A 26,007-nucleotide genomic window follows, 5' to 3' on the forward strand; every position below is an offset into this window, starting at 1 on the left:
GTTCATGCCTTTGTTCCTTCAACTGTAAAAAATAACGATACTCAGCTGATTGGTTTGCTGTGAGGATTAGACACACGCACAGAAATTGTCTGTGTACCTATGCCACACGCACAGGACCTGGCATGTGGTAAATGCTCAATAAATGCTAGGGAGACTGTAGGTCCTGATTCCACGCCCCAGTGGGATTAATCTAGATCCCCAGTCACTCATGGGAGTTGTGATCACTTGCCAGCTGTTGGGTAGAAGGTATGGTTTTTTTTTCCCAATTTCATCACCTGAAACAGAGTTGCCTAAAAAGTCTTATTTAGCAGAACCTAAAATTTAAACCTGCACAATAGTCAAAAACCTGAAGCACAGCAGGCTTTAAGTGTAATCTCGTTAGGGGCACTTGGGTGGCTCAGTGGGTTGAGCGTCTGCCTTAGACCCAGCTGGTGATCTCAGGGTCCTGGTATCGAGCCCTCAGAGCCCCTAAGTCAGGTTCCCTGCTCAGCGGGGAGTCTGCTTCTCCCTCTGACCCTTCCCCTGCTCATGAGTGTGCACACAAGCTCTCTCTCTCTCTAATAAATAAAATCTTTTTTAAAAATGTAATCTTGTTAAATGTAAATAAAGAAGAAAAATATTTGGAAAGGATCTTAAGTAATGGATAGATTCCAATGAGTTGAGGTTCTTTTAAGTCAGACTTGTATTTTTTGGCTTTTTTCTAGTGTGTGTGTGTTTAAATTTATGCCTCTTTTTTGATAAATATAAAAACCTTATGGTTTCTCTTAATGCTATTTAAAACTTGACATTTTTACAAAATGGACCAAAAGCAAATCGAAGCAATGTTATTTTAAGAATATACTTGTTCAAACTACACATGGGCTTTATCTCTAAGAAACTGAGTAGGTGCCCTAGTCCCTTCCTGGAAATCACTGAACTGACCAAAAAGCAGAATTGTACAGCCTCACATTTACAACAGACTGGAGGTTGCTATAACTAGTTTATCAGGATGATTTTGTTATAGAAAAGTTTTTTTGGTTTAATCTATGCAGCTGAGAGCCCTTGATCCTACATGACCCACATTTATCCTCAGAATTGCACATTTGGAAACAAGAATTTCGAAACAATGAAAGATTTACTACCTCCACCTATGGTTTACCCACTGAGAACAGTACAGCAGTGAAGGCAGAGTGACCAGATTGGATCACTGTGGGGCTATGATCTGACCAATTCCCAAATAATGCCATTAGAAAGGGAAGGGTTCACAACAGTGGTTAAGGGAAGAGCAGTCTGGGAAGTGGGAGGGCTTGGTGAACAGAAGGGATGTTGCTTTCAGTTCTAGAAGAACCAAGACATCTTATGTTACTGGAAGCACTTAACAGAACTGGACAAAGATTCAGTTAACAGAATTGGTGTAAAATGCAGGCTTAACCTTGCAATAAGACAAAAGCCTAGCTTTTGGGAAACTCGAAGAAGAAAAGGGAGGTCCTCAGCACTGCATTCTTACAAATTTCTCTATATCCATCTTCACTTTCTTCCTTCCAGTATCAGGGTATAACAGCCTGTCCCTCTAACCATGCCATGAGTCCCACCCTTACCCTCTTCAAAAGCAGCAGGAAATCTCTTATATCTTGAAACTCTCCACCCATATTGATTCCTTGCCCCTTTTTTATTTGGGGATTTGGTGCAGAAACTAACCTTGACTCAGCTTCCTCCTCTTACTTTCTTATTCAAATATTTCTAAAGCATAGTCTGTATTCACTGTTCTCACTTCCTTTCCTCTCATTCATTTCCCAACCCCACGCAAACCTACCGAGTCCATTCTCATAGAAGTCCACCAATAACATCCATGCTGCCAAGTCCATTTAAGTTTTGCTTTAATCGTGCCAAGTATTTCAATATATTTTGGATTGCCTGGAAAACTGCCTTATAAATGAATACCATTATCCTGAGTACAGTCTTACAAGATAAAAGTCCAAGCTCCCTAACAGGAGTGGAAACCCTTTCATGATCTCCCTGATCCCAGTTTACCTCATCAAGCTTGATCTCCCCACACAATCAGCTGTTTTTCACCAGGGTGTCCTTGCTCAAGCTGTCCCCTCTGTTGGAAAGGCCCTCTCCCCCAACCTTTCTATCACCTTTTTAAGAAAGAGAGAGAAAGAGCACAAGCAGGGGGAGAGGGGAGAAGGAGAGAGAGAATATTAAGCAGGCTCCACACTCAGCGCAGAGCCCTACACAGGGCTTGATCTCACAACCTGAGCCAAAAATCAAGACATTCAGATGCTTAACCAAATGAGCCACCCAGATGCTTCCTCCTGAGCCTTTTTACTTCACTAACTTCTACTTCCTCATAAATACTCAGAACAGATGTAATCTCCTCCAGGAGGCCTTTCCTGATATCCCCACCCCAATTTCACCCTGCCTGCCTGAGGAACCTCCTTTCGTTCTCCCACATTATTTTTTAAGTCCTGTTATTGCACTTACCGTTCTGTCCTATAACAGGCTGTTTATGTCTGTCTCACCAAATAGGCTCTACACTCCCTTAAGGCAGGAGCCATCTTCCACACCCACGTGACAGGAGGGAAGGAACCGCCATCGCACTTGCTCTTCCGCCCTCAAGGGGGATCCTCTTCAGCCCCAGACGGGATGAGCACAGAATAGGGGGGAACAAGGGGATAGCTCTTGTGGCTTTCTATCCCTTTTTTTTCTCTTCCCATATTTCTGACTCCAACTTGGGTCCTTGTGTTGCTATAGTAACCAACAGTCCCAGAACACAGACCTCTGGCAGTTGGACTTCTAGTCACTGCGAGTCAGGATCTGAAGGATTTCTAACATCCCCAGTTTATGGCCCAGGAGCTGGCAGCGCCTCTTTCATGTGGGCAGCCGCCAGAGCAGGGCGTGACTCTGTGTGTGCGTGTGTGTGTGTGTGTGTGTGTGTATTTCTTCCACCCCCACACACCTACTGGGGCATCACAGAAAAAGCTGCACTAAAAAATACCAACAGATGGTGGGAGGATGGGCATCTAAATGGCTATAACCTTTCTGGAAAGCAATCTGATATCAACTCCAATTTATCCATGATCTTTGATCCATCAAAGCCACAGATATATATAGAGAGAGTGAGACACAAGGATTTATTGATAAGGGGGTTTACTGAAGACTTATTAAAACAGTAACAACCACTTAATGGTCATCAATCAGAAAGTCATTAGAAATGACAAAATAGCCATATACAGGTTTACTGTAGGGTATGCCATAAAAGAGAGTGATCTCCAACAGCTAATGTGACACCCACACACATGCAGGTATGTGTATGTATATGTACAAATACACAGGTACACACATATGTACATATAAAGAAAAAGAAAAGGAAATCCACCAAAATCTTTCCAGGGATGGTTATCCATATCTCTGGACAGTAGGATCATAAGCGTATTTAATTTCATCTTCATACTTGTCTGTATTTTTCAAATTTTGAATGATGATCATTTTTTTCTTTTGCAACTCAAGTTGTTTCAACTGCAGCAAGACAGATGACAAGCAGTAGCAGGTGAAGAGGATTAGCTGAGAGGGTTGTCACACAAAGAAAGGCATTTTTTCAAGGGAGGGGGTGGCTTTTTTTGTCCTTCCTTAAAGAATACAAAAATTGGATTAACTTCTACCAGAATGGCATAGTAACAAACAGAAAAAAGAATAACATTACTGCTTTAATACTGTGACTTCCCTCTTCTCCCCGATCCCACCAAGTTTTTTCTTTCTTTTGAAGATTCCTGAGTTGAGAGAGACCTGAGAATGAGTCCCTGAACTCCATGGCACACTCAACCTGCAGCAGCGGCCGATCGGACAGCACAGACTGCAGCTCGCAATCAAACCTGAGCCTCTCTGTAGGTTACTTCCCCTCGGAGGACACCTTCTCCTACGAAAACACCATCTCCTGGGAAGACAAGTCCCCCAAGGGCCTTCCAGTCCTTGTCCCTCCTATCCAAGGGACATGGAGGACAGAACGTACAGGCAGACTCCTGAGGAGACAAGACCAGATTCGGGATGACCCAAAGCAGTTCTGCAAACTCAGCATCACCCTGGCCTGGGATGTTGATGTGGGCCCTAACGATTCAGGCTCCATAGCTAGTTGGGACCTAACTGGAAGCAATCAGTGGATCAACAAGTACCCTGAAGAGAACAGACAACTGACTCTCAGTAAACTGGACAGTCTTGTACAAAAGCTTGAGACATTTCTAGAAAATCAGAAAGATGATGAAGATGATGACTCTGCATTCCCTGGATCTGCCCAGGAGGAAGATTCCCAGTTGTTCGGCAGCTCTCCTCTAGACATAGCTCAGGACAGTCATCAAGAACATGATACTTGTCAGGATTTGTCCCACGCCTGCCAGCATGAAGGCATCATCCAGTTTCCACAGATTCCACCAAGACTTCGGGAACATGAACTTGCTGAGGTGAGCAGAGAGATGCCTCAGAGGCAAAAAGGAGATGGACCCGGTTGGTGGGGTGGCGGGGGGGTGGGGGGGTGGGGTGGGGTGCAGTTTGAAATGATGCATGGAGCATTATTCCCTGCTCTGAACCAAGGTCAGCCTCCCTCAGTGTCTGATGTGGCAGGAGAGTGAGGGAGAAAGCAAGGAAAGGAGTCAGGGTGGAGCTGAAGGGAAAATACTGAGGAGCACTGAAGGAGAGGAGAGGATAGGGAAGTTAAGAAAAGTTATGATGCTGCGCCCCCCCCATGTGTGTTGAAGTATTAAAATTTTGCATTTATAGTTGGATTTTTTTAAAAAGATTTTTATTTATTTATTTGACAGACAGAGTTCACAAGTAGGCAGAGAGGAGGCAGAGAAAGAGGAGGAAGCAGGCTCCCTGCTGAGCAGAGAGCCCGATGCGGGGCTCGATCCCAGGACCCCGGGATCATGACCTAAGCAGAAGACAGAGGCTTAAACCCACTGAGCCACCCAGGTGCCCCTACAGTTGGATTATTTTTGATAGAAGGATTTGAATTCTATAAGTGGTAAATATTAGCCAGATTGTTATCCAGGATTTGCATATTTAACTCCTTCATTTTCTCGGTAGATGATAAGTCAGAGAACTGCCAGCCAAATGACAAGCACTATAGAGACCTCCTCAGTATCATCAGGTCAGCCGGAGGAGGACACTCATTCCAGGACACGGGCCCTCTCCTGTGCAAACTTCAGGTGGGTCTTCCGCTGGCTAAGGCAGCAAGTCCTCTCCTCACTTCTCAGGAGACCACACCGCAAGGAGGCCACTGAGAGCCCTCATAAGTTGGCACAAAAGAAAAGACTCTCTCACAGAAGCAAGAGAATCCAACCTCAAGATTCCCTCGAATTAGGACACCCTCTATCGCCAGATTTTTTAACCTTTTGATAGCCCCCATTCTACAATCCCCATGAGTTGTTTTCTAATAAATATAACACATACGCTTATATTAGTCATGTCTTCCTCTTCCAGCCCACCATCTTGACTCGGGCTGAAAGTCTGTATGTTGTCTGGAAGTCTGAAATATATTCTCTGCGAATTTTAAGTAGTATTAGCCTTCCTAATTTGAAGGCATTCTTGTTCTCCTCCTCCTCCCTTCTTACTGTATTTTACTCTATTTTTATCCATTTTTATCTTAATATTAACCCAAATGTCCATTTTCAGAAGGCAGTAGTATAACCCAACAGATTCCCAAGATGGTAGTGTGGTTTGGGTTGAACTTCTATGGCTCGAACAAGTGGCCGAGATACTGAGTCACTCAGGAAGCAGATTTCAGTTGGCTGCGTTTCAGGAGTTCAGACGGTAGATCCGATGTTCCCAGGAGACCGGACTGGTTCTAGTGTGTGCTGCATTGGCTAGAATAAGTGGCTCACTCGGGAGGAATGTGAGGACTGGGGATGCTACTTAACCACTCCAAGTTTGACCCTCCTCGTTCGGAAGATGGGGAAGATAATAATACGAACCTCACAGGACTGTTGGAGAACGAACGAGATAATGACAATTTCGTTGTTGCTGCTGCTATGGCTTCTCCAGAGGATCTCCCCAGAAAACCAGATCCAAGGGACATCCCAAAGGGAGAGTTTAAGAGTAATTCACATAGAAGTATTTCCCACACAGAAGCAGTATTTACCCCAAGTCACAGGTTTCTGCAGATCTTGACTCAAGCAAGTCCTCTCCCAGTCCGTTCCCCACTGCGTCTTCTGAAATTCCTTTACAAATGGCAGTAAACTTCCCTCTAAATTTCAGCTTCTTTAAGGAAGACTGTACTCCCCTCTCACCCTTTTGCCCTGACCTCTCCCTCTTACTGATATCAACTCCCCTCCCCACGACCACTACCATCCTCCTTAACCACCCACAGGCTTACCCAAGAGCCTTCCTTCAGCTTTTGACCTGCAGAGTTCAGGTGCCTAAAGCATCGGAGTCTTTGGTCTCAAATTCCTCTCTTTCCTCAACTTCAATTCCCTTTTCTCCTTTCTTCTTCTCTTTCTTCCTTCCTTCCACAAATATTTACCACAAAGAAGTGCCAGATACTCTTCTAAATTACAAAAACAGACACTCAATCCTTGGGGCTCAGGTGGCTCATTGATCAAGAGAGAAAGCCATGTAAACTTACGACCAGAACAGGTTACAGGTGATAACAGTTTGTATGAGGTACACACTGATTACTAAAAAATAATTCAACATGAGGAGGTGAATTGTTAAAAGTTTCATGTCTGAGGTGGCTTGAGTTTGTTTAAGGTGGAGGACTTGAAGCTGCTGGATAAACTGGTGTGGCGTTAAGTGTGCAGTCCTGACTGGTTACATGTGAGAAACAGCAGAGATGATATTGTCCGAAGAATGACAGACAGTACGATGGGAGGGAAGACATCAAACAACAGGGCTTTCTTCGCAATACACTCATGGTCACATCCTGAGCTTCTTCACAGGCAGACTCCTCACTTTATCCAACTCTCTGAGAGCATTTCCCTTTGACTGGCTCCCTCCAACGCCCTCCCCCACCTTCACCTCTCTTTGACTTTGCAAGGACTTTGAGTCCCATTACCGCACCTGTTCAGGAGTTTTGGTCCCTTCTTTCCAGATCCAGCCCAGGCCCCTCCATCCCCAACTGCACCATAGCCACCACATCTAGTACCAATCACAAAGCCTTGCCCTTTCCAGATCTTCTTTCAATCCATACTCACCACATTCCGCAAAGGAGACTCGTGTTTTTCCTAAGGGCCAACACACAAAACACAGGAATTACTTTCTCCATTCCTGAAGAATTCCCCCCACTACCTTTTCAAGTCCACCCACTGCCTGGGGAATTCGTCCTTAAAGACTCCAAACTCTCGAGTTACTATGAGGCCAAGAATGATCCTTCTGGCTTAAGTTGACCACCCCCAGGGCCGTCCCCCAGGCCCCCATCCTGCCACCCCCCCTCCCCTGTGACTTGTACTTTTCAGCTCTCTTCACATAACTACTTTACCTACGGACTAACTTTTAGTTCCTTTTTATCTGAGGATCCTAACACAGTGTCTGGTACAGAGCAGTCTGTCTCTATAAAACTTTTTAAATGATTTGAATATATCTTATTTCTTTCAACTTTTTCCTATATAGTTCTTTTTTTTTAAGTGAAATACAACAGCTTAGAGTTGCTATTCTTTAAGTTAAAAGTTAGGGCGAAGAGAGTTAAGAGCAGGTATGGGGATGGAAAGGGGATAGACAGGAAGTGAATAGAAATCCATGGAAGGTCAAGAGAGGTGGTGACCCACGGACTGAGAAACCTAACACCAGGGGAGGTTAGGGACTAATCTGGAATGTCCATTCAACAAATATACAAGGAGCCTTAGTGTTGCTTTAGGCTAAAAGGATGATCTAAAAGATGACATCTCCTACTTTCACGGCACTAGTAACCAGAACTCTGTTATTTTAACTCTTTCTCTAGTAATTAAGTCAAGCTCTAAGAAAAACTCAACCAAAATGAGCTACTTGGAAAGACTGCCCCCGGTGAATTAGAGGCCCTGTTCATTAGCAAGATTGCTTACATATTTGTGCTTACTTTTCAGTGTTATATAAACCTGCTTGACAGGTATGAGGTTTATCTCTAAAATTCAAACAATGTATTTTACAAGCCTTTACAACAAATGTTCTTTGTAAGAATTAGAATTTGAAATATTCATTGGGGTTATCATGCTACATCTCAGAAAGCAAGTCAAAGTGCTTAAAAACAGGAAATATTTCAATATCTCCTCATTCATTATGGTGTCAAATATGCTATGAGGCTATTAGCTACATACTAAACTACAACCAGGTTCTCCACTTTTTGTCACACACATGGGGCTGGGGTTAGAGGAGGCCCATTACACATCAAAAGGACTGAGAGCAAAACGGAAGTGGTCCCTGGAAGGTCCTACCTTTGCTGTGACCTTAAGCTTCGAATGACTGCACTTGCCAGACACACGCTAACCGAATTAACCAAAACATTTTGGGATTCCCATTATCTTAATACCCAAAACTAAAACAACTCCTTCAAGTGAACTGCTCAACCTTGAAACCCATAAAGTTCAGCTAGATGCACTAGAGAAGTGTTACCTTAGATACTCATATTCTAAAATCAATAATATCATAATGAGCCAGAATGCAGTGAAAACTTACCAAGCATACATAGAGAGCATTCAGCTTTCTCCAGACACAGAATTGGAGAGACTAACGTAAATTTTATTGCCCACCCCATGCCAATTTCTTACTCAGTAGGATCCCAATGAGAGAAAAAAGTATGTGCGCCGTACCAGCAAAACAAAATCATTTTCTTCAGACTTAACATGATGTTGAAATTTCATGGCTCCAGAGGATACACAGGTCTAGGTCTACCTAGTTACAAAAACAGCCTCCGAAATCCTCTTATCAAACAACGAAAGGAAAAATGAAACAAATTATAAATGAATTCCTAAGAACGCCTGGCAGGGTTTTTACCCCAAGAGTTAAGAATGGTTTTGTTTCGGCAGGAAGGATAGCGAAGTGCCTCAAAAATAAGTCTTTGCATCATGAGTTGCAAGTGGGAGGAGGTCTATGGCAAGCAGTGTACTCTCTAATTGCAAGATGCATGAGTAGGCTTTATACTGCATCACCAGGAGTCAAGCTTTTCCCCCTACCAGCTCACCCCTTCATCCCCCAACAAAGAGAACAACACCCTGCTTTCAAAAGTGAAATGAGATCCTCATCAGATAACACGGAATCACTGAGTGAGCCAGTCATGGGTCGGGTGGGTATAAAAAAAGCCTTAAGATAAATTCCCAAAAGGATTATAAACCTAGACCAAGAAATCCCCCTACCAAACAATTTGTTTACTATTCCACCGTTCAAAGGAATTCCACAGTCTTGATGCCCTTTGGATTTCAGTTGAATATGCTTCCCAAAGAAATATTTCTGAGGCCTTTTCAAATGGGAGGGCACACATTCAGACTGTGGCTGTTTAATGAAAATTCCTCTCGTTATTACTGAATTCTCTTGGTCTAGAAGAAAATCAGAATGGCGATTTAACTTCATTTGTCCTCATCTGTGTCGATGAAGATTTATTATTTTAAGTGCAAATCCCTAAAACTAAACAAATCTCCCTCTCCTCATAGAACTTCCCCATGCACCCACTCACAAAGGCAAACACCAGACAAGTTCATTGTCAATACAGGCTTGGAGAGTTGTTTCCATGTTTCCCTTTCATCACCTCAACAGCCCTCTGTCTTTGGGGCCTAGATTTCTCCCCAAACAGGCATAACGATGAAAAGGAGAATTCTTCACCAGTAAGTGACCACAAATTCAGTTAGCACCCTATCACAACCACCACCATAACCACAGACGCACATAAGAATCCAAAAAGAATGCTAACCCACTTGCTGTAAAGAGCTCAAGGGTTATACGGAAGCGCTAAAGCACTACACTGTACACCTGAAACTCATATTCCACTGTATGTTAACTAGAATCTAAATAACAACTTAAAAAAAAATTGAATGCCAAAACCATTGGGTGAATGGCTGTTAGGGAACAAGACATGCACATGGTCTCGGGGAACTACCCAGCAGACTACGCATTAGTTATCAAGGGGATTAGGTACCTTCACAATAGAGACAACTGGTGAACGCCAGCTTAACCAAATGATTTGATTCAGCCTAACCAACATTACGTATCTTCTGTTGCTACCACTGTTGTGTTTACCCTGAATTGGATCATGAGGAATCCAACAGTCAAATGAATCCAGAATATAAGAAATTCTTCTAGACAATTCTAGACAACCATCTTAGACTTTTCAAACATGTTAACACCATGAAATACCAAATAGAAGAGAACAAAAAAGTCAGGGAGACCAGACAATTCACAAAGGAGACCAAAGAGACATGATGACCAATTGCTATTCATAATCCTTCACTGAGTCATTCACCAAATTCTCAAAATGATGATAAAAAAAAAAATTCTTAATATACAGACAAATATGAATATGGACTGTATCTTAGGTCATGTTATTATAATAACATTACTATTATCTTAGATCGTGTTATTATAATAAGAATATTATGGCTATGTAAAAGAATGTCCTTTGTTCTTAGGAAATTAAGAGTGAAGCATCACGGTATTGGTAACTTACTTTCAAATGGACCAGAAAAAAATATAAAATAGAAAATGAGCAACAAAGATGGGAAAAATGTTAAGAAAAACTCCAATAGGTAGGAATCTAGAAGATTGTTATGAAAATAAAACATTACATTTGCTATACTTGTGTGATAATAGTATGTTAAAGATGTACATATTTAAACCATTAAAATCTTTAAACAGAACTTAGGCATTGATTTCTCAAATGATATAGGCCAGGCAATTCTCTAATCTGGATTCATTCATTCATATTGGCGCCTGCCTTCGGATTCACCACAGGCTACAAGGAATTTTCAGTCTCCTAGGTTAATAAATATCCATTCCACAAGTCCCTCTAACTGTAAAAAGTTGATCCAGTTGAAAGCAGACCGGCATTCAGGAATTTTTTAGAAACTTTCAGATTTTAGGAGTTTACTTAGCTTTTGTTGAAATTTAAAAGAATATTTTTTTGCCGAATGGTGAGCTAGGCTCTTTTTTCACTTGAGTTGTCACAAGTTCCAAGGCCTGGAGACCTCAAGTTTACCCTCAAAAAAGACCTTCTTGGACATTTTCTGTTTTTCCCAAATCAAGGAACAACCTGCCACTTTATATTACTAATTCTTGCAGACTGTTTTCAACATTTCCTTTTATTTCCAGCAGTGCAAGAGTGTTTTGCTTTTTAACCCTAAGAAGCAGCATATGCATACGGTCACCTATTAGGCGCTAAATATACTGGGGAACTTGTAAGAGCAAAACAGTGCTTTAGAGTCCTTACTAACTGTTTTTGGTAAATTCCTCTTATAGGATTAAAGTTATACATTTTTTTTCTTAAACAAATTTACACATTCACATATATTAACACTTTGCCAATAATTCAGAAAGTTCAGAGACTCCTTGAAGACTACTGTTCAAACCCAGGTTCAAAACCCAAAGTTCTCAAATAAAACTTTCTGGCTTCAAGTCCTAGGCCTACCTCTTATTTGCTGTGGATGCAGGGAAGTTACTTAACCTCTCTGGGCCTTCCATTTTATCTACAAAAGATGATCCTAGTAGTACTAACCTCAAAGTGTTGTGGTGAGGATTTAGAAAGAGTGCCTGGCACACAATATGTGCTTACAAATTTTAGCTGCTGCTAGTTGCTGTCACATATTTCCTTTTTAAAATCTTCCTGTTAAAAATCTGCCACAGCTCCTTATGCCTATAGAATTATGTCCAAGCAAACTGTCATTAAATCGCTCTAAAATCAGATCCCAATGTACTTTTCCAGTCTTATTTTATAATGCTCTGCACTCGCCCCTCATGTTCCTTGAGGTACTTATTCCCTGTACTTTTCTGCCTCCGTACCTTTGCTTATACTGTCCCCTCTCTTCGCAACTGCCCCAACGATGTTAGTCTACCCTGCTACCTACCTACTCCTAAATGCACCCTTTCAAGGTTCATGTTAAACTCGAGCTCTTCTGCGGGAGTGAGCAGGCTAGAAATAATCTCACCTTCCTTTGTGCTACCATAGCACTCCCTGTAATAAGTGCACGTTTTATCGTGTTTTACAGAAATGTGCTGCCATGTCTCCCGCTAGACAAAAGCCCCTGTGTTCTGCTTATCTTTTCTTTTCATGCTCCAAAGTCCCTGGCCCAGTTTCTTGGACATGGTAGCTCCATGATAAATACTTGGTGAAACGAATGGTTAATCTACAGGAAAGAATTGAAACAGATAATATCTGAAATTGCATGTCATTTCCTCTCATATAAAATTTAACTAGCTTCTACTTTAATTAAGTCTAGTCCCTGGATATTTATATTGGGGGCCACTGAGCGTGGCATAGTGTAGATGTTTCCTGAGTGGAAAAACTCAGTTTTGTACAACAGACAAAGCTATTCAACAAAAGAACAGTCACATTTTTCTATTTGAGTAGAAACTGATATTCTACCCTTTTTTTTTTTAACTTGAAAATATCTTTTCTAAAGTCTTCCTATTTCCAAATCCTCCAGATAATGTTCAGATTCCTTCACCCATTCAAATACATTTACGGAACATAACATCCTAGAGGCTGTGCACCAAGATAGTTAGAAAGACACTTCCCTTGAAGGGCTCATAATTGTCGGGGGCAGGGGGACAGACATCTTGCCAGACACAGCACAGGGGACGACCTGGGAGAAGAAACAGACAACACTGGCAAAGGGAAGAGCCTAAGCAAAAGCCAGAAGTCCTAAAAGGCATGCATAACAAACAGTGCAAAGTGTAGTTTTGCTTGAGCACAGGGAGGTAATAGACAGAGAAGTCTGAAATGCTGGGATGGAAGCCAGATCACGAAGGAGTTTTGAACTGTATCTTCCGGGGAGAATGGAATTTTGAAGCAAGCTATTGAGATGATTAAATCCAGAAAGGTTTCTGATCACAGCAGCATGGCAGTGGGACCGAAGAGGAGGGAAGCAGGCAGCAGGAAAAAAGAAAAGAGGAAAAAAGAAAAAAAAAAAAGAAAAAAAAAAAGAGGAAAAAAGAAAAGAAACAGCCAGCCAAGCTATGTGGTGAGATGGAGAAGGACTAAAATGCAGTTTTAGCCCTTAGGTAGTTTTCTCAGTATGGTTGGTGGTCCTGCTGTTCCTCTCTCAGGCCAGCTGCAACACCCTCCATGCTACACCAGCTCCTGGACTCTACTTTCTCTAACAATTAGTAAGTATTTACATGAGTTAATTTAATAAATGTAGGAGGCAGGCAATCATCTAAGCTGAAAAGATGCATCAGACTCCTTAGGTGACCTGAAGTAGGTTATCAGGCATTACCAAGATGACTTCTTCTTGCTCTTCCATTCATTCATTCATTCATTCACTCTAGTCGCCACTCCCTCACTGGGGTTCCACTATGTGCTAGCTGTTATCATTTCATGTCAAGGACGTGGGGATACACAAGACCTTGCTCCTTTCCTCCAGGTGTTCAAAGCTTGGCAGAAGCGTTGTCATCCGCTCAACAACAGGAGTGACTAACAGGGCAAGCTGTCTGTAATGGTCTTCATCTTACATGAGGCTGTTTAAAGACGTGTTCTGGATAATGGTCACAATCCAAACTCAGAATTCATTTTTACCTTAAATGACTGGTTTGGTACGTGAACTACAGCACTGAACTGAAAAGGGTTGCTGTCACAATAATTGGGATTACTTTGCTTATGTTACACAACAGGTACCCGAGGATGTGCCCCCTCGCTAAAATTCATTCGTAACCCCAAAATCAATACAAGCAGTGTTCTCATGGACACTCACGGGCATGCACAGCGCAGCAAAAAATGTGAGTTGCCTGTGAGCACGGTCCCAGCTGAGGGGGAACAAGGCAATGCTCTGCCTTCTAGTTTCAGATACACACTTGTACTATAAACACGTGTTTCTAGGGCACAGGGCTAAGCGCAAGAGGGCTGTGACATGCCTTGCAGAGAAAAACGGGTATGTTAGATAAGCTCTGTTCAGGGATGGGGGGGCGCCTGGGTGGCTCAGTGGGTTAAAGCCTCTGCCTTCAGCTCAGGTCATGATCTCAGGGTCCTGGGATCGAGCCCTGCATCTGGCTCTCTGCTCCGCGGGGAGCCTGCTCCCCCCCCACCTCTCTGCTTGTGTCTCTGCCTACTTGTGATCTCTCTCTCTCTCTCTGTGTCAAGTAAGTAAATAAATAAAATCTTTTTTTAAAAAAAAAAACTCTGTTCAGGGATGGGTTAGAGTGCAATTGATTGTGAGTTCAATGCTAATGAATCAACAATATTAAATAAGGTGCCTTAAAACAGGAAACAGAAACAAGGCCATGGAGGGCACCAGGGTGGCTCAGTCAGTTAAGGGTCATGATCCCAGGGTCCCGGGATTGAGTCCCGTACTGGGCTCCCTGCTCGGAGGGGAGCCTGCTTCTCCCTCTACTCCAACCCCCTGTTCATGATCTGACTCTCTCAAATTAATAAAATCTTTAAAACAACAGCAAAAAAGAAACAAAGTTATGTACTCATCAACCGGGAAAATGTTGTGACAGAGACTGACAGGAACCTAAAACTTACACATGCCCTGGGGCCAATGGCTCAGCATTCACTAATTCAGCACCTGCGGGTGACTGCTGCAAATGAGAACTGATACTGATTGTATCTATCAGGTAAAGAGTACAAACAACCATCTGTAGCACGTGATTTTCCTCAGCTCCCCCTTCTGAGGATTCCGGAGGGCCACAAAGGGAGGAACCAGAAAACGCTTTCTGAATCCTACAACCCTCCAGTAGAATGAGCATTTTTCCGCCCCTCTAGAATCACTAAGACTCCCAGGAAAGTGCTTGCTGCTGTACTGGCTGGCTAAAAAGGGGAGGCCAGAGAAAGGGCCAACAGGCCAGGGGGTGCTGTGGGTCAACGTAAACAGGTGTTTTGGGTGTCACTGTTTTCTGCTGCAACTAGTCTTAGTTGGAAGGTCTGATACTCCATGAAGGCCATTTGCTTCTCGCTTGATGCTTGTTTTTCTCACTATCCCAACAACACAGGAGGTTCCCTCTGGGATACGAGGCTTCAGAAAGGGCTGTTATGTGCCAGACCTCACTCAGGACCCATTTCGACTATGAAGAACCAAATAATCCATTCTTTAATTTCTAAAAGTTTACAAACTGCAAGACAATATAAATCCCACACATCATCCAAAACTTGTGCATATGCCCCAGGATTCATGTTTCCCTCTGTAAAAACTAATCCCTTCAAGCAGGAAACAACTTCTGGACACTGATATATTGGAAGCTGGTGTCCTGGCTCCAGAAATCCCATGCATTAGAACCAGAAGCATTTACGAAGAGTTCCATCCTGGGTCTCCCTCCCTCCCAAAGTTGACATCGTGTTTATTTGTCAAACAAAACAGTCATCCAAGTTCAGACCTATTGAAAAGCTTCCAAGCAAGATGAGAGGCCAAGGCAAGGGGGAGGAACAGCTAATCAGAAATCAAGGGCAGGAAAAGCTGGACCCAAAATAAATATAGTACAAAATGCCCAGAATAGCCCAGAAAGACAGCTGATGACCTTTTCTTCTAAAATCTCTTAATATAACAGTATCAAATAGCCTATGTATCTAAAATCAAGCACAGAACTACTACTACAAAGGTAAGGAACAAAGTAAAAAAACAGAAAAACAGGAAAAGCTGGTGGTACAGTGACCATTTGCGTTTTAAAATACAAACTAGGGACGCCTGGGTGGCTCAGTTGGTTAAGCAGCTGCCTTCGGCTCAGGTCATGATCCCAGCGTCCTGGGATCGAGTCCCACATCGGGCTCCTTGCTCCGCGGGGAGCCTGCTTCTCCCTCTGCCTCTGCCTACCACTCTGTCTGCCTGTGCTCGCTCGCTCTCTCTCTAACAAATAAAAAAAAATAAAATAAAATAAAATAAAATAAAATACAAACTAAAACACAGAAGACAAATACAATTAATGCACGGTACTGACAAGTCCCTCACTGGCGAGGGACTGACCTCAGTTCAAGGCAATAGTTACAGGAAGCTGTTGAGGCTATTTCGAGTTCTGAAAGCTACCATCATTTCTCAAGAGATAGCATTTTTTCTTTCAGCCTAAAGACTAATGGGTCCTGTTACAATGGCTGTAAATGACCGCACTCCTAATTTAAGTCTCCTCTTAATTGAACAGGCTCTGGGCTGTGCCTTCTCAAGCAGAGGGCAGCATCTTGGTATTCAAGGAACACAAAACACACCTGGGGACACAACCTCATTTCTTCGATTATGATGCACAAAGCCTTGAGCTACTGCTAAATAATAGATTTAAGAATTACTGAAATCCCTTCCCCCACATCCTTGCTCCCTAAGCCATAGAGAGCCTTGGCTGATTGAAATTCTGGGGCCAGAACCATGCTTTTTAAAAAATGTCATATTAACCCACAGATCCACTACATGAGAGCCAAAGTTCCCTCGGACCCTCTTCCTTCTTAAAAAACTGCTGAGACTTGGGGCGCCTGGGTGGCTCAGTGGGTTGAGCCTCTACCTTCGGCTCAGGTCATGATCTCAGGGTCCTGGGATAGAGCCCCGAGTCGGGCTCCCTGCTCGGCGGGGAGTCTGCTTCTCCCTCTCTCTCTGCCTGCCTACTTGTGATCTCTCTCTCTCTCTCTCTCTCTCTGTCAAATAAATAAATAAATAAAATCTTAAAAAAAAAAAAACTGCTGAGACTATATGCGTCAGTATCATTAGAAGTGCTAAGTGCTTCTAATTAAATACATAAATGCAGAGCACTTGAAAGAAAAACACATCACCTGTCCCGTTATAGAGCCAAGGCCTGTGTGCGCACACACCCTCCACATATTTTGATAATTTATTTGCTAAATGCGTAAACATTTCCTTTCTGTCTACAGTTGCACCCTTGCATATCTGTATCAAGGAGGAAAAAAAAATCAAAGTCACTGACTGCCAATTTCCTAAGGGGTGGGGAGAAAACAAAGCAACTGAGAATAAAAAGACGGCTGTGGCTTTGGCCCAGCCGAGCAAAGAGCTCAAGCAGCCCTCAAACTCCATCCACACCCTCGCACACAAAGGAAGCAGCTGCTTAAAGGCAGACTTCTAAAAGCCCAACCACACCTCCCTTTGACTGTAAAGGAGATGCTAGATACTCGGTAGAAGAGGAAGAGAAGACTAGAGGGGGACAAATGGAAATAAAAATCTTTTGTGACTTTCATAATGGAAAGAAATTCATTTACATATTGCCTCAAGTTATAATGAACCAATAAAGCTCAAGACATAACACATATGTGACACGATTCCAGCTAGATCACCAACCCCCAGCAGCACCGTGAGAATCCATAGTAGGAATTTACCTAGAATAGTGCATGTTTAGTCCACAAAAGGCAGTGGGGACATAGAAAACTTCAACCTCCCTGATAATTAAAGTGAAAAATACTACCAGGGTATGGACAAAGAGGGCCCAAAGGAACAGAGCTATAGGGGTTGCTTTTCTTTGGGACACCATTATCTCAGCGGCCTGCTCAAAAACCACTACATGAGGGTACCCAAGTGGCTCAGTCAGTTAAGTGTCTGCCTTCAGCTCAGGTCATGATCCCAGGATCCTGGGATCGAGTCCCAGATCAGCTCCCTGCTCAGTGGGGAGTCCGCTTCTCCTTCTGCCTCTATCCCTCCCCCTGCTTGTGCTCTCTCTCTCTCAAATAAGTAAATAAAATCTAAAACAAACAAACAAAATCCAAAAAATCCCACTATATGACAAGGTGGAGAGATTACGTAAGCATGCCTGCTTGATGACACAGACAGTCCCACGGCCTTCCTCACCCTGAAGAAGAGAAGACCCTACCAAAACCAGAGCAGAGGCCCCACCTCATTCTTGTGTCTGGGGCCACTCAGCCTCCAAAGGGTTAGAACCAGACAGCTTTCGCCATTGCTACCCGTGATCTCAAGAACCATAAAAACAATGGAGAGATCAGGGGGTTGCCTCTGCTCTGAGGTAAATGATATTTCTTCTGTTTGCCAGTTATCAGAACATCTAAATGACTGGAAGTACTGAAGTTTTTAGTTTAAGTTTTCCCTATATGTCCTCCTGCATCCTCTTATACTTGGGTATAAGAGGACAAAGGTCAGAACTTATAAGTAATAATTAAGTAATAACACGATTTGGTATTTATTCTCATTTTATTAATCCAATGTAATTTCTATGACAATAAATGTTTTTAAATCAATGTTTGCTTTGATGTCTGGAACAACAAAACAAATCCAGTTTTGGGGGGTGGGACACTCCTAACTGTGTCATGTGGGAACTGAGAATTTAAACAGATACAGCTTTCGTAATCCAGCTAGGCCACTTATTTAACTACATTTATTTACATAGCTTATATATAAATATACACACCCTTTAATGAACAGAGCATGTGTATTAGAGACCAAAGCAAATGTTGGTGTGAAAATAATCTAGATAGACTCAATATAGCCTTACATCTGTCACAAGACTCCAGTCATTTAATTTTTTATCTGCTCTGGACATTAACTATTTTGTGAACCTAGGTCATATTTCGAAAACACTCCTTCGCCCACCTTCCTAAGTACCAAAATCTGCAGTCAAAGGAACTTCTGTCTTGGGATGAATCGGTGAAAGAATCTAGCATTTAGAAAAACACAAACACACTCAAAAGTAAGTATTACATTCAGAGAATTCACAGAACCCCGCTCTGCCTCAAAATGCCAATCGAAATCAGCTTCATGATTTGATAGACAAAGGAACTGAGGCCCAGGGTAAACGATACAGAGGAAGGGCAATAGCTAGTTAGTAGAAAAGTCGAACTAGAATTTCAGAGTCTTGGGTAAAATGTTCTCTTTGCTCAAGTCACTCTAAAAGTTTTCTTTTCAAAACACTAGCTTACTGACTTGTTTGATCAAAATCTCACCAAGGGCAAAACTGAGCTTAATCTAGATCCTATGTCCCAATTGCTAGTTCAGAATCACTAACAGGTAAAAAGATTCGCCAACCCCAACCAGTCAGGATGTGTCCCCTAGCCTGGGTGTGGTGGTGTGTGGTAAATCACCCACAGAGGTCTTCTGACTGGCTCAGTCAGTTAAGCATCTGTCTTAGGCTCACGTCATGATCCCGGGGTCCTGGGATTGAGCCCCGCATCGAGGCATCAGAGAAGAGGGTTTCTCCCTCTGCCCCTCCTCCCACTTGTTCTCTCAATCTCTCTCCCTCTCTCAAATAAAATAAATAAAATCTTTTAAAAAAGAAGTAAATCACCCACAGAGCCTCCCACCAAAGCCCCCTAGTAAAGAAGGACACTTGTTTGCAAAATATCTGGCAAGAATTGAGAGTCAATTCTTCCCAAACAAAATTATGATTTTTCCTTTTTGCAAAATGACCCAACGTCCCCCTGACACTCAGCTCCACTGGCCTCTTCTTGAACTAACCATGTAAAGCAGTTTCAGCAACCAAGAGTGTCTTCACTGACTCACCCTGGGGAGGGACCTGCCAAGAACACATGGACAAATGCTTCCTTTCATCTTCCCTCAGATTTCAGTTTAAGGCGAGGCAAGTAGGAAAATATTTATTAGTTTTCACCATACTTAAAAAAGAAACTAGTATTATATTTTAAAAAGAATTACCTGAAAAGTCCTATAAAGAATCAGATGCAGAGTCAAACCAGCAACATCCATAATAAGATGCAGAAAAACAGTAAGAATAAGGACGATTATTTTTAGCACCCATGCAACAACACCCAAAAGCACACGGCTGATACTCTGCAGCAAACTGTCCCAGCAAACCTATCAGATCGGCACGTTAATATCCCTTCTTTAGAGATGAGAAGCTAATCCAGAGAGATCGTGGGTAAAGAAGGTGAGGGAGCTCTGACTTCCACAAAGAATGGTCACACAGCAAGGCCCCCAGGCCCACTCCTCATATCTGTTTGAAAATACTTTTTTCTCCCCCAGTTTGGTAATTCTACCGATTAAGTCCATCTTAGCTCAAGATTCATACATTAGGGACTGGTTTTTCCAAGCTTCCTTAAAAGAAAATTAGACTTAAAAAGAAATTTGACAAAATCAGAATAAATTTGTTCAGAAAATGCTTTGAGAGCTCCTTCTGAGATTCAGCCTCCCCTCCTGGATCAGTATTTATTTCTTTATTCATCTCTTCAGACTCTTTAGGTCTCACAGCAGAGATCCTTCCCCTGCGTTGTCAGCTTTCCAAGCTCTTGATCTGGCTGACAAGATATCCTAAGGATTTCTAGGGTAGCCCAGATGTCTATCACTTCTGGATTTAGTTTCTCTTTCTCTATGTAACCCCTTCCTGAATCCAACAGAGCCCTTGCTGTCAGGGAGCAAGCCTTCCCACACGACACACAGAGCAGACAAGGTCCCACCTGGCCACACCCTCAAGAGCAATCTGCCAAAACATCTTCATCTGCTCCTGACTAGCACGCTCAGACGGTCAGGCTGAGGCAGACAAATCACCTAAAATCAGCGTGTCTGCTTTCAAATATATTCATTTAGTCCAACATCCCTCCCCAGATCAGCAGAGTCTAAATTACTGAGTAGTCCCCGAACAAACAAAATACAGTCATCACCAGAAGACAGGCACGAAAATATTCACTGAAGCATTATCTGTTATTCATCCAAACTGGATAACCACCAAAATGTCCAGCAACTATAAAACAGATATATAACTGAATATCATGAAAGCGAGGAGAATGGCAGAAAAACTATAAATATTGGAAATAAATTTCACAAATACAATAAGAAAAATTCACCAGGCACAAAACAATATATAGGACATGATTCTAGTCACATGAATTTTTTAAACAGGCAAAATGAATTAATCAGTTATTTCCAAGGGCATTTGGGGTGCTGGCAATTTTCCATTCATCTGCGTGCTGTTACAAAGGTGTACTCACTTTGTGACAATTATTCCATCAAGCTATCCACTTATGATTTGTGTGCTTTCCTCCATATTTCCATAAAAAGCTGACTGAAAGAGACCTCAGAGAATATCTGGTCTGCTCTCCTCATTTGGCATAAATAAAAGTAATTGTTTCCCGTGTATGTTAAATTATCACAAGGACACACAGGAAATCCATGGAAGGGCTGGGACTGGACATTGCGTCTTTTAATTCCCCACCCAAGCACCAAAGCTCTCTCTCAAATGTGGGAGGATGTTTCTCCAATTTCCTTCCTTGTTGTGACTATGGCCAAGGTTTAGAAGAATTAGGATCATATTCCTATTAAGAATAAAACCCAGGGGCACCTGGGTGGCTCAGCGGATTAAGCCGCTGCCTTCAGCTCAGGTCATGATCTCGGGGTCCTGGGATAGAGCCCCGCATCTGCCTCAGCATCCCTGCTGAGCAGAGAGCCTGCTTCCCCCTCTCTCTCTGCCTGACTCTTTGCCTACTTGTGATCTCTTTCTCTGTCAAGTAAATAAATAAATCTTAAAAAAAAAAAAAAAAAGGAGAAGAATAAAACCCAGAAGGCTCTAGGCTCCTACCAAAGCAGGGCCAGGAAGAGCATTTTAAACACCACTTAGGATATGGCCAGTCAGAAAAAGTCAGCGCCATGTTCACACTCTAGGTTTTGTCACTTACCAGTTGTGTGACCATCAGCATTCTCCCTAACTTTCTCTGAACCTCAATATACTCATGTATATTCCTGAAAATATTAACTCGTCCCTTGCAAGGTTGCCATGACAATAACACAAGGTGTCAGAGCAGAGCCTGGCACATCGCAAACAGAAAAAGTATGTGGTGAATATTGATTGACTTGAATGAGTCAAGTACTTGTCACTTAGCAGATGCTCAAGAAATAGTTAGGTGTTATTATTACTACTGAACAAGAATACCAGGGAGGAAGGGAGTAAATAAGCTTATGTGAAAACATCTCATTTTTCTAAGCCTATAGGGTCATTAACGGGTTGACCCAATTCTCACTAGCTTCGATGTGGCACTGAAATGGTCTGCGGGACAAAAGGCAACAAAGGATTTGAGAAGAGGGCGGTACTATTCATGGGCTACCTGGTCTGTATTTCTGTTCTTGGTGCCAAACAGATTTGCTCACAGACTGCCACACCACGTCAAAATTCTACAATCATCCATGTTAGTCATAGCACTTCAAGAATTAAAAAACTTTTCAAGAGGGGGGTGGGTCATCAGCTCTCGTAGACTTAATGAGTCAACCAACATAGTCAAGTAAGTTTACTACTAGGGAAAAATTTACACACTGAACATACAGAAATTACCCCTATATTCAGGCTTTAAAGATGTCAGAAATAAACCATGGAGAGGAGAGAGTTTACTCACATTTTAAAAAGCAAGTCTAAGATGGATTTTTTTCCTTCAGCTCTTCAAACCTCCCATGTACTTATTGGCCAACCAGTCCATAAAATTCTTTATACTGGAAAGAAACAACTATAAAAAAAATTAAAACTAATTTCAAATTAGAGCATACCAGAAAAAAAAAAAAAAGCTGACAGATAATAAATTATTCTATAAGCAACGAAGAGCATCTAACAAGGTAACACATGTAATTAAAAACAAGAAAATGTGGGATGCCTGCGTAGCTCAGTCAGTCAAGCACCCACCTTGGGCTCAGGTCATGATCCCTGCCTGGGTCCTGGGATTGATTCCCACATGGGGCTCAGCAGGGAGTCTGCTTCTCCCTCTCCCTCTGCCTGCTGCTCCCCCTGCTTGTGCTCTCTCTCTCCCCCTCTTCTCTCTCAAATGAATAAATAAAATCTTTAGAACTTAAAAATAAAAAAATAAAAACAAGAAAATGTGTAAAGGACCAATAGATGTAACTAACTTCCTTCTAGTTATCCTTCTTTCCTTCTTCCTCCTTTCTTCTCCACCCCCGCCCCCACCTCAGCACTCCCTTCTTCTCTTTCTTCCTTAGTTCCCAGTTGCTAGGCAACCTCAAATATTCCTTGAAGCCTGAGTTTCAGGAGAAAACCACCAGCATTCCTTTTTATAGCACAAAGTACCTGCACTATGTTAGATACTCTATGAATGTTTGTCAAGTATATAAACAAACCACAATTTTACTATATTTAGTTGTTAAGGTCAAAAAAAAAAAAAGAAAGAAAAAAGAAATCAATTAAAAAAGGGGAAGTCAATCAATTAAAAAAATCAATATGCAGACAATATGGTAGAAACATATACACCCTGTGTTCTAGACTTGCGACTAGACTTAATTTCCTTACTTCTTGTAAATAACATATACTCAGGAAAAAAAAAATCCCAGTACTATATGTATTGCATGTACATACTCACCATTACAGTAATAAAATATATTTTGGAAGTAAAGGAATATTTAGGAATAGAAGTTCCTTTTGAGGTGCTCACTATTCAAATACCTCATAATACCTCCATCTAAATAAGAAAGCAAGTATCTCCCAGTTAAGTACTACAGATAACTTCATATGGGGTTATCAATTGTACACAGAGTCAGAGCCAGTCCCAGACCAAATTATGAAAGAGGAGTGTAGCTCCTTGCTTCTTCTATCTATGCTTCTGAGGAGTCAGTGATCCCAGGTGTTTAAGTAGGGAAGAAATAGGATCAGCACTAAGGTTCAAAAGGCTTAATGGATAGCTTTCCTGGGGATATTTTCATTTGAAAAAGAGCTTCAAAAGAGGCAGCTGATTAACACAGAAATAAAATGCATTACTGACAATGGAATTTCAGGCATGAATGGGGGATAAAGGCTGTCTTAAATCTCTCAACTCAGGTAAGCATCTGTCCATTTGGTCGCCCCTAAAGCTGGCTTCCTATATAACCCATACAGACACACCAATCCAGGTGAACTTTTAGCAATTAATCATGTATACAGAGGCAAGCCCAATTTTAAGACTAATGTGTGCTCCAAAAATAAACAGTTATATTTATCAACAGTTTTCAAAGTGAGTGTGCAGGAACCCTACTCCGTAGGTGCTTCTGAGAACGGAGGCCGGAGTGAGTGACATGGGACAGCCAACACAGCAATTTCACTCTTGTCTGTGTTACATTGAGATCCAAGATTTGGCTGGAGAAGTGGTTTCCTTGAGTGCTCATAAAAGGGTTGAAATGAACAATTACATTAACAGAAAATTCCCATGAGTTTATAACTTAACTGATCTGGAACAATAATCACAGCAAAATCCAACCACCATTTCTAGCAGGGCCTTTGTGGGGGATCTGAGTTCTAGCTGGGGTCCCAGAGCACAGGTCAATCTGGGTCTGAGTAGGCCTGAGCCTGGCCTGTGCCCCATTCTCCTGCCCTGGAGCAAACAGCAGGAGGAAGGACACAGACATTGCCAGGAGGAAGGGACCAACAGTGAGGGGACAGCACTGAGATGGGGAGAGCATGAGGATATTCCAGAGGTGGGGAAACAGGGACCTCCGCAGGAGCAAGACACAGCACATTTCTGTGAGTCAGTTATATCCCCAGGCCCCTTCCCAATCCCCATCAGCCTCCTTGCTAGAAACTACATGTGCAAGATTTAGAGGTCACACATCTAAATACAAATGAGGGCCTATAGGATACAGATGAGGATGGAGAAAATCTGTGGGATGTTTAAAGAGAAGAAAAAATATATTCCATATATTTTATTCCATAAAACCCAATTCTAAACATGTGCAATAAAAAACGTTAAAGCCTTGTAAGAAAGTGTTGCCTGAACTTGCTCCAGAGGAATCCATTCAACTGAGAAGCACTGAGTATTTTCAGTCCCTCCCTTTAGCACAGAGCTCTGATTATTTGGCCCAACCAAGACTGAATACATAAAAACACTTATAAACATGAACCATTAGATTTTTTCAGTTTCCATCATGAGCCTTGTTTAAGTAAGTCAAAGATGTCCTTTGTCACACAGTTTTGATCGAATGCAAGCGACTTTAGTCATTTCCTCAGAAACAGACATAAGCTATAAATATGAACCAACACAGCCACTCACAAAAAGGTTCACTGACAAGTTTAATTTAAAAAGGGGGCGCCTGGGTGGCTCAGTGGGTTAAAGCCTCTGCCTTCGGCTCGGGTCATGATCTCAGGGTCCTGGGATCTAGCCCCGCTTCAGGCTCTCTGCTTGGCAGGGAGCCTGCTTCCTCCTCTCTCTCTGCCTGCTTGTCTGCCTACTTGTGATCTCCGTCTGTCAAATAAATTTAAAAAAAATAAAAAAAATAAAAAAATAAAAAGAACACTTTATTAAACTGAGAAGTAAGCCACAAAAAAATTCAAACCCATGCAAACAACATTCCTAGCAGAAAAACCTGTTGTGTAATGGCAAGGATAATTACAAATAGCCTGTTACTTGACTCATACATTTTCCCTACACAAAAATGAACAACTACAACAAAAAAGTCTGTATTTACTTATTATTTACATATTTACTTATTATTTTTTAAAGATTTTAATTATTTGACAGGGAGATAGAGAGCCAAAGAGCACAAGTGACAGAAAGAGCAGACAGGAGAAGCAGACTCCCCACTGAGCAGGGAGCTCAATGCTGGGCTCAATCCCAGGACCCTGAGATCATGACCTGAACAGAAGGCAGATGCTTAACCCACTGAGCCACTCTGGCGCCCCTGTATTTGTGTTTATTTAATAAAACAACCCTTAGCATCTTGCCCAAATCAGATTTCAAATTCTAAGAATAATCCTCCAAACCATTAAGTGACTTCAGTATATCCCTTTGAGATAGGAAAACACATTACTACTGCTTATTTTCTAAATCACTTCGATCTTCTAAAGCATGACCATCACAAGTCAGAATAACATGCTGGACATACTCCTTTGGAGGTGAAGTTATTTTTTATTATAATAATACCTGTTTCATACCTTAAATGGAATCCAGGAGCGTCTGAGGAGTTCAGTCAGTTGGGCATCTGCCTTCAGCTCAGGTCTTGATCCTGGGGTCCTGGAAACAAGCCTCACATCCAGCTCCCAGCTCAGCAGGGAGTCTGCTTCTCCTCTGCCCCCCCAACTCCCCAGTCA

The 26,007-nt window shown here is 42.2% G+C and overlaps 2 protein-coding genes across 8 annotated transcripts in view; one reads left to right on the forward strand and one right to left on the reverse strand.

Annotated features, from left to right (window-relative positions):
- Positions 1-26,007, reverse strand: part of PPFIBP1 (PPFIA binding protein 1) — a 176,424-nt gene that overhangs the window by 89,788 nt on the left and 60,629 nt on the right. The gene's annotated exons all lie outside the window — the stretch shown is intronic.
- On the forward strand, positions 3,789-5,367 carry LOC308348132 (uncharacterized protein C12orf71 homolog; the record flags this gene model as incomplete). Its single annotated transcript, XM_080812015.1, has 2 exons — positions 3,789-4,433; positions 5,056-5,367. The coding sequence occupies 2 exons, from the start codon at positions 3,789-3,791 to the stop codon at positions 5,365-5,367; spliced, it is 957 nt and encodes a 318-aa protein (XP_080668141.1).

Source organism: Martes martes, assembly GCF_963455335.1.
Source record: "Martes martes genome assembly, chromosome: 8".
Taxonomy (NCBI): Eukaryota; Metazoa; Chordata; class Mammalia; order Carnivora; family Mustelidae; genus Martes; species Martes martes.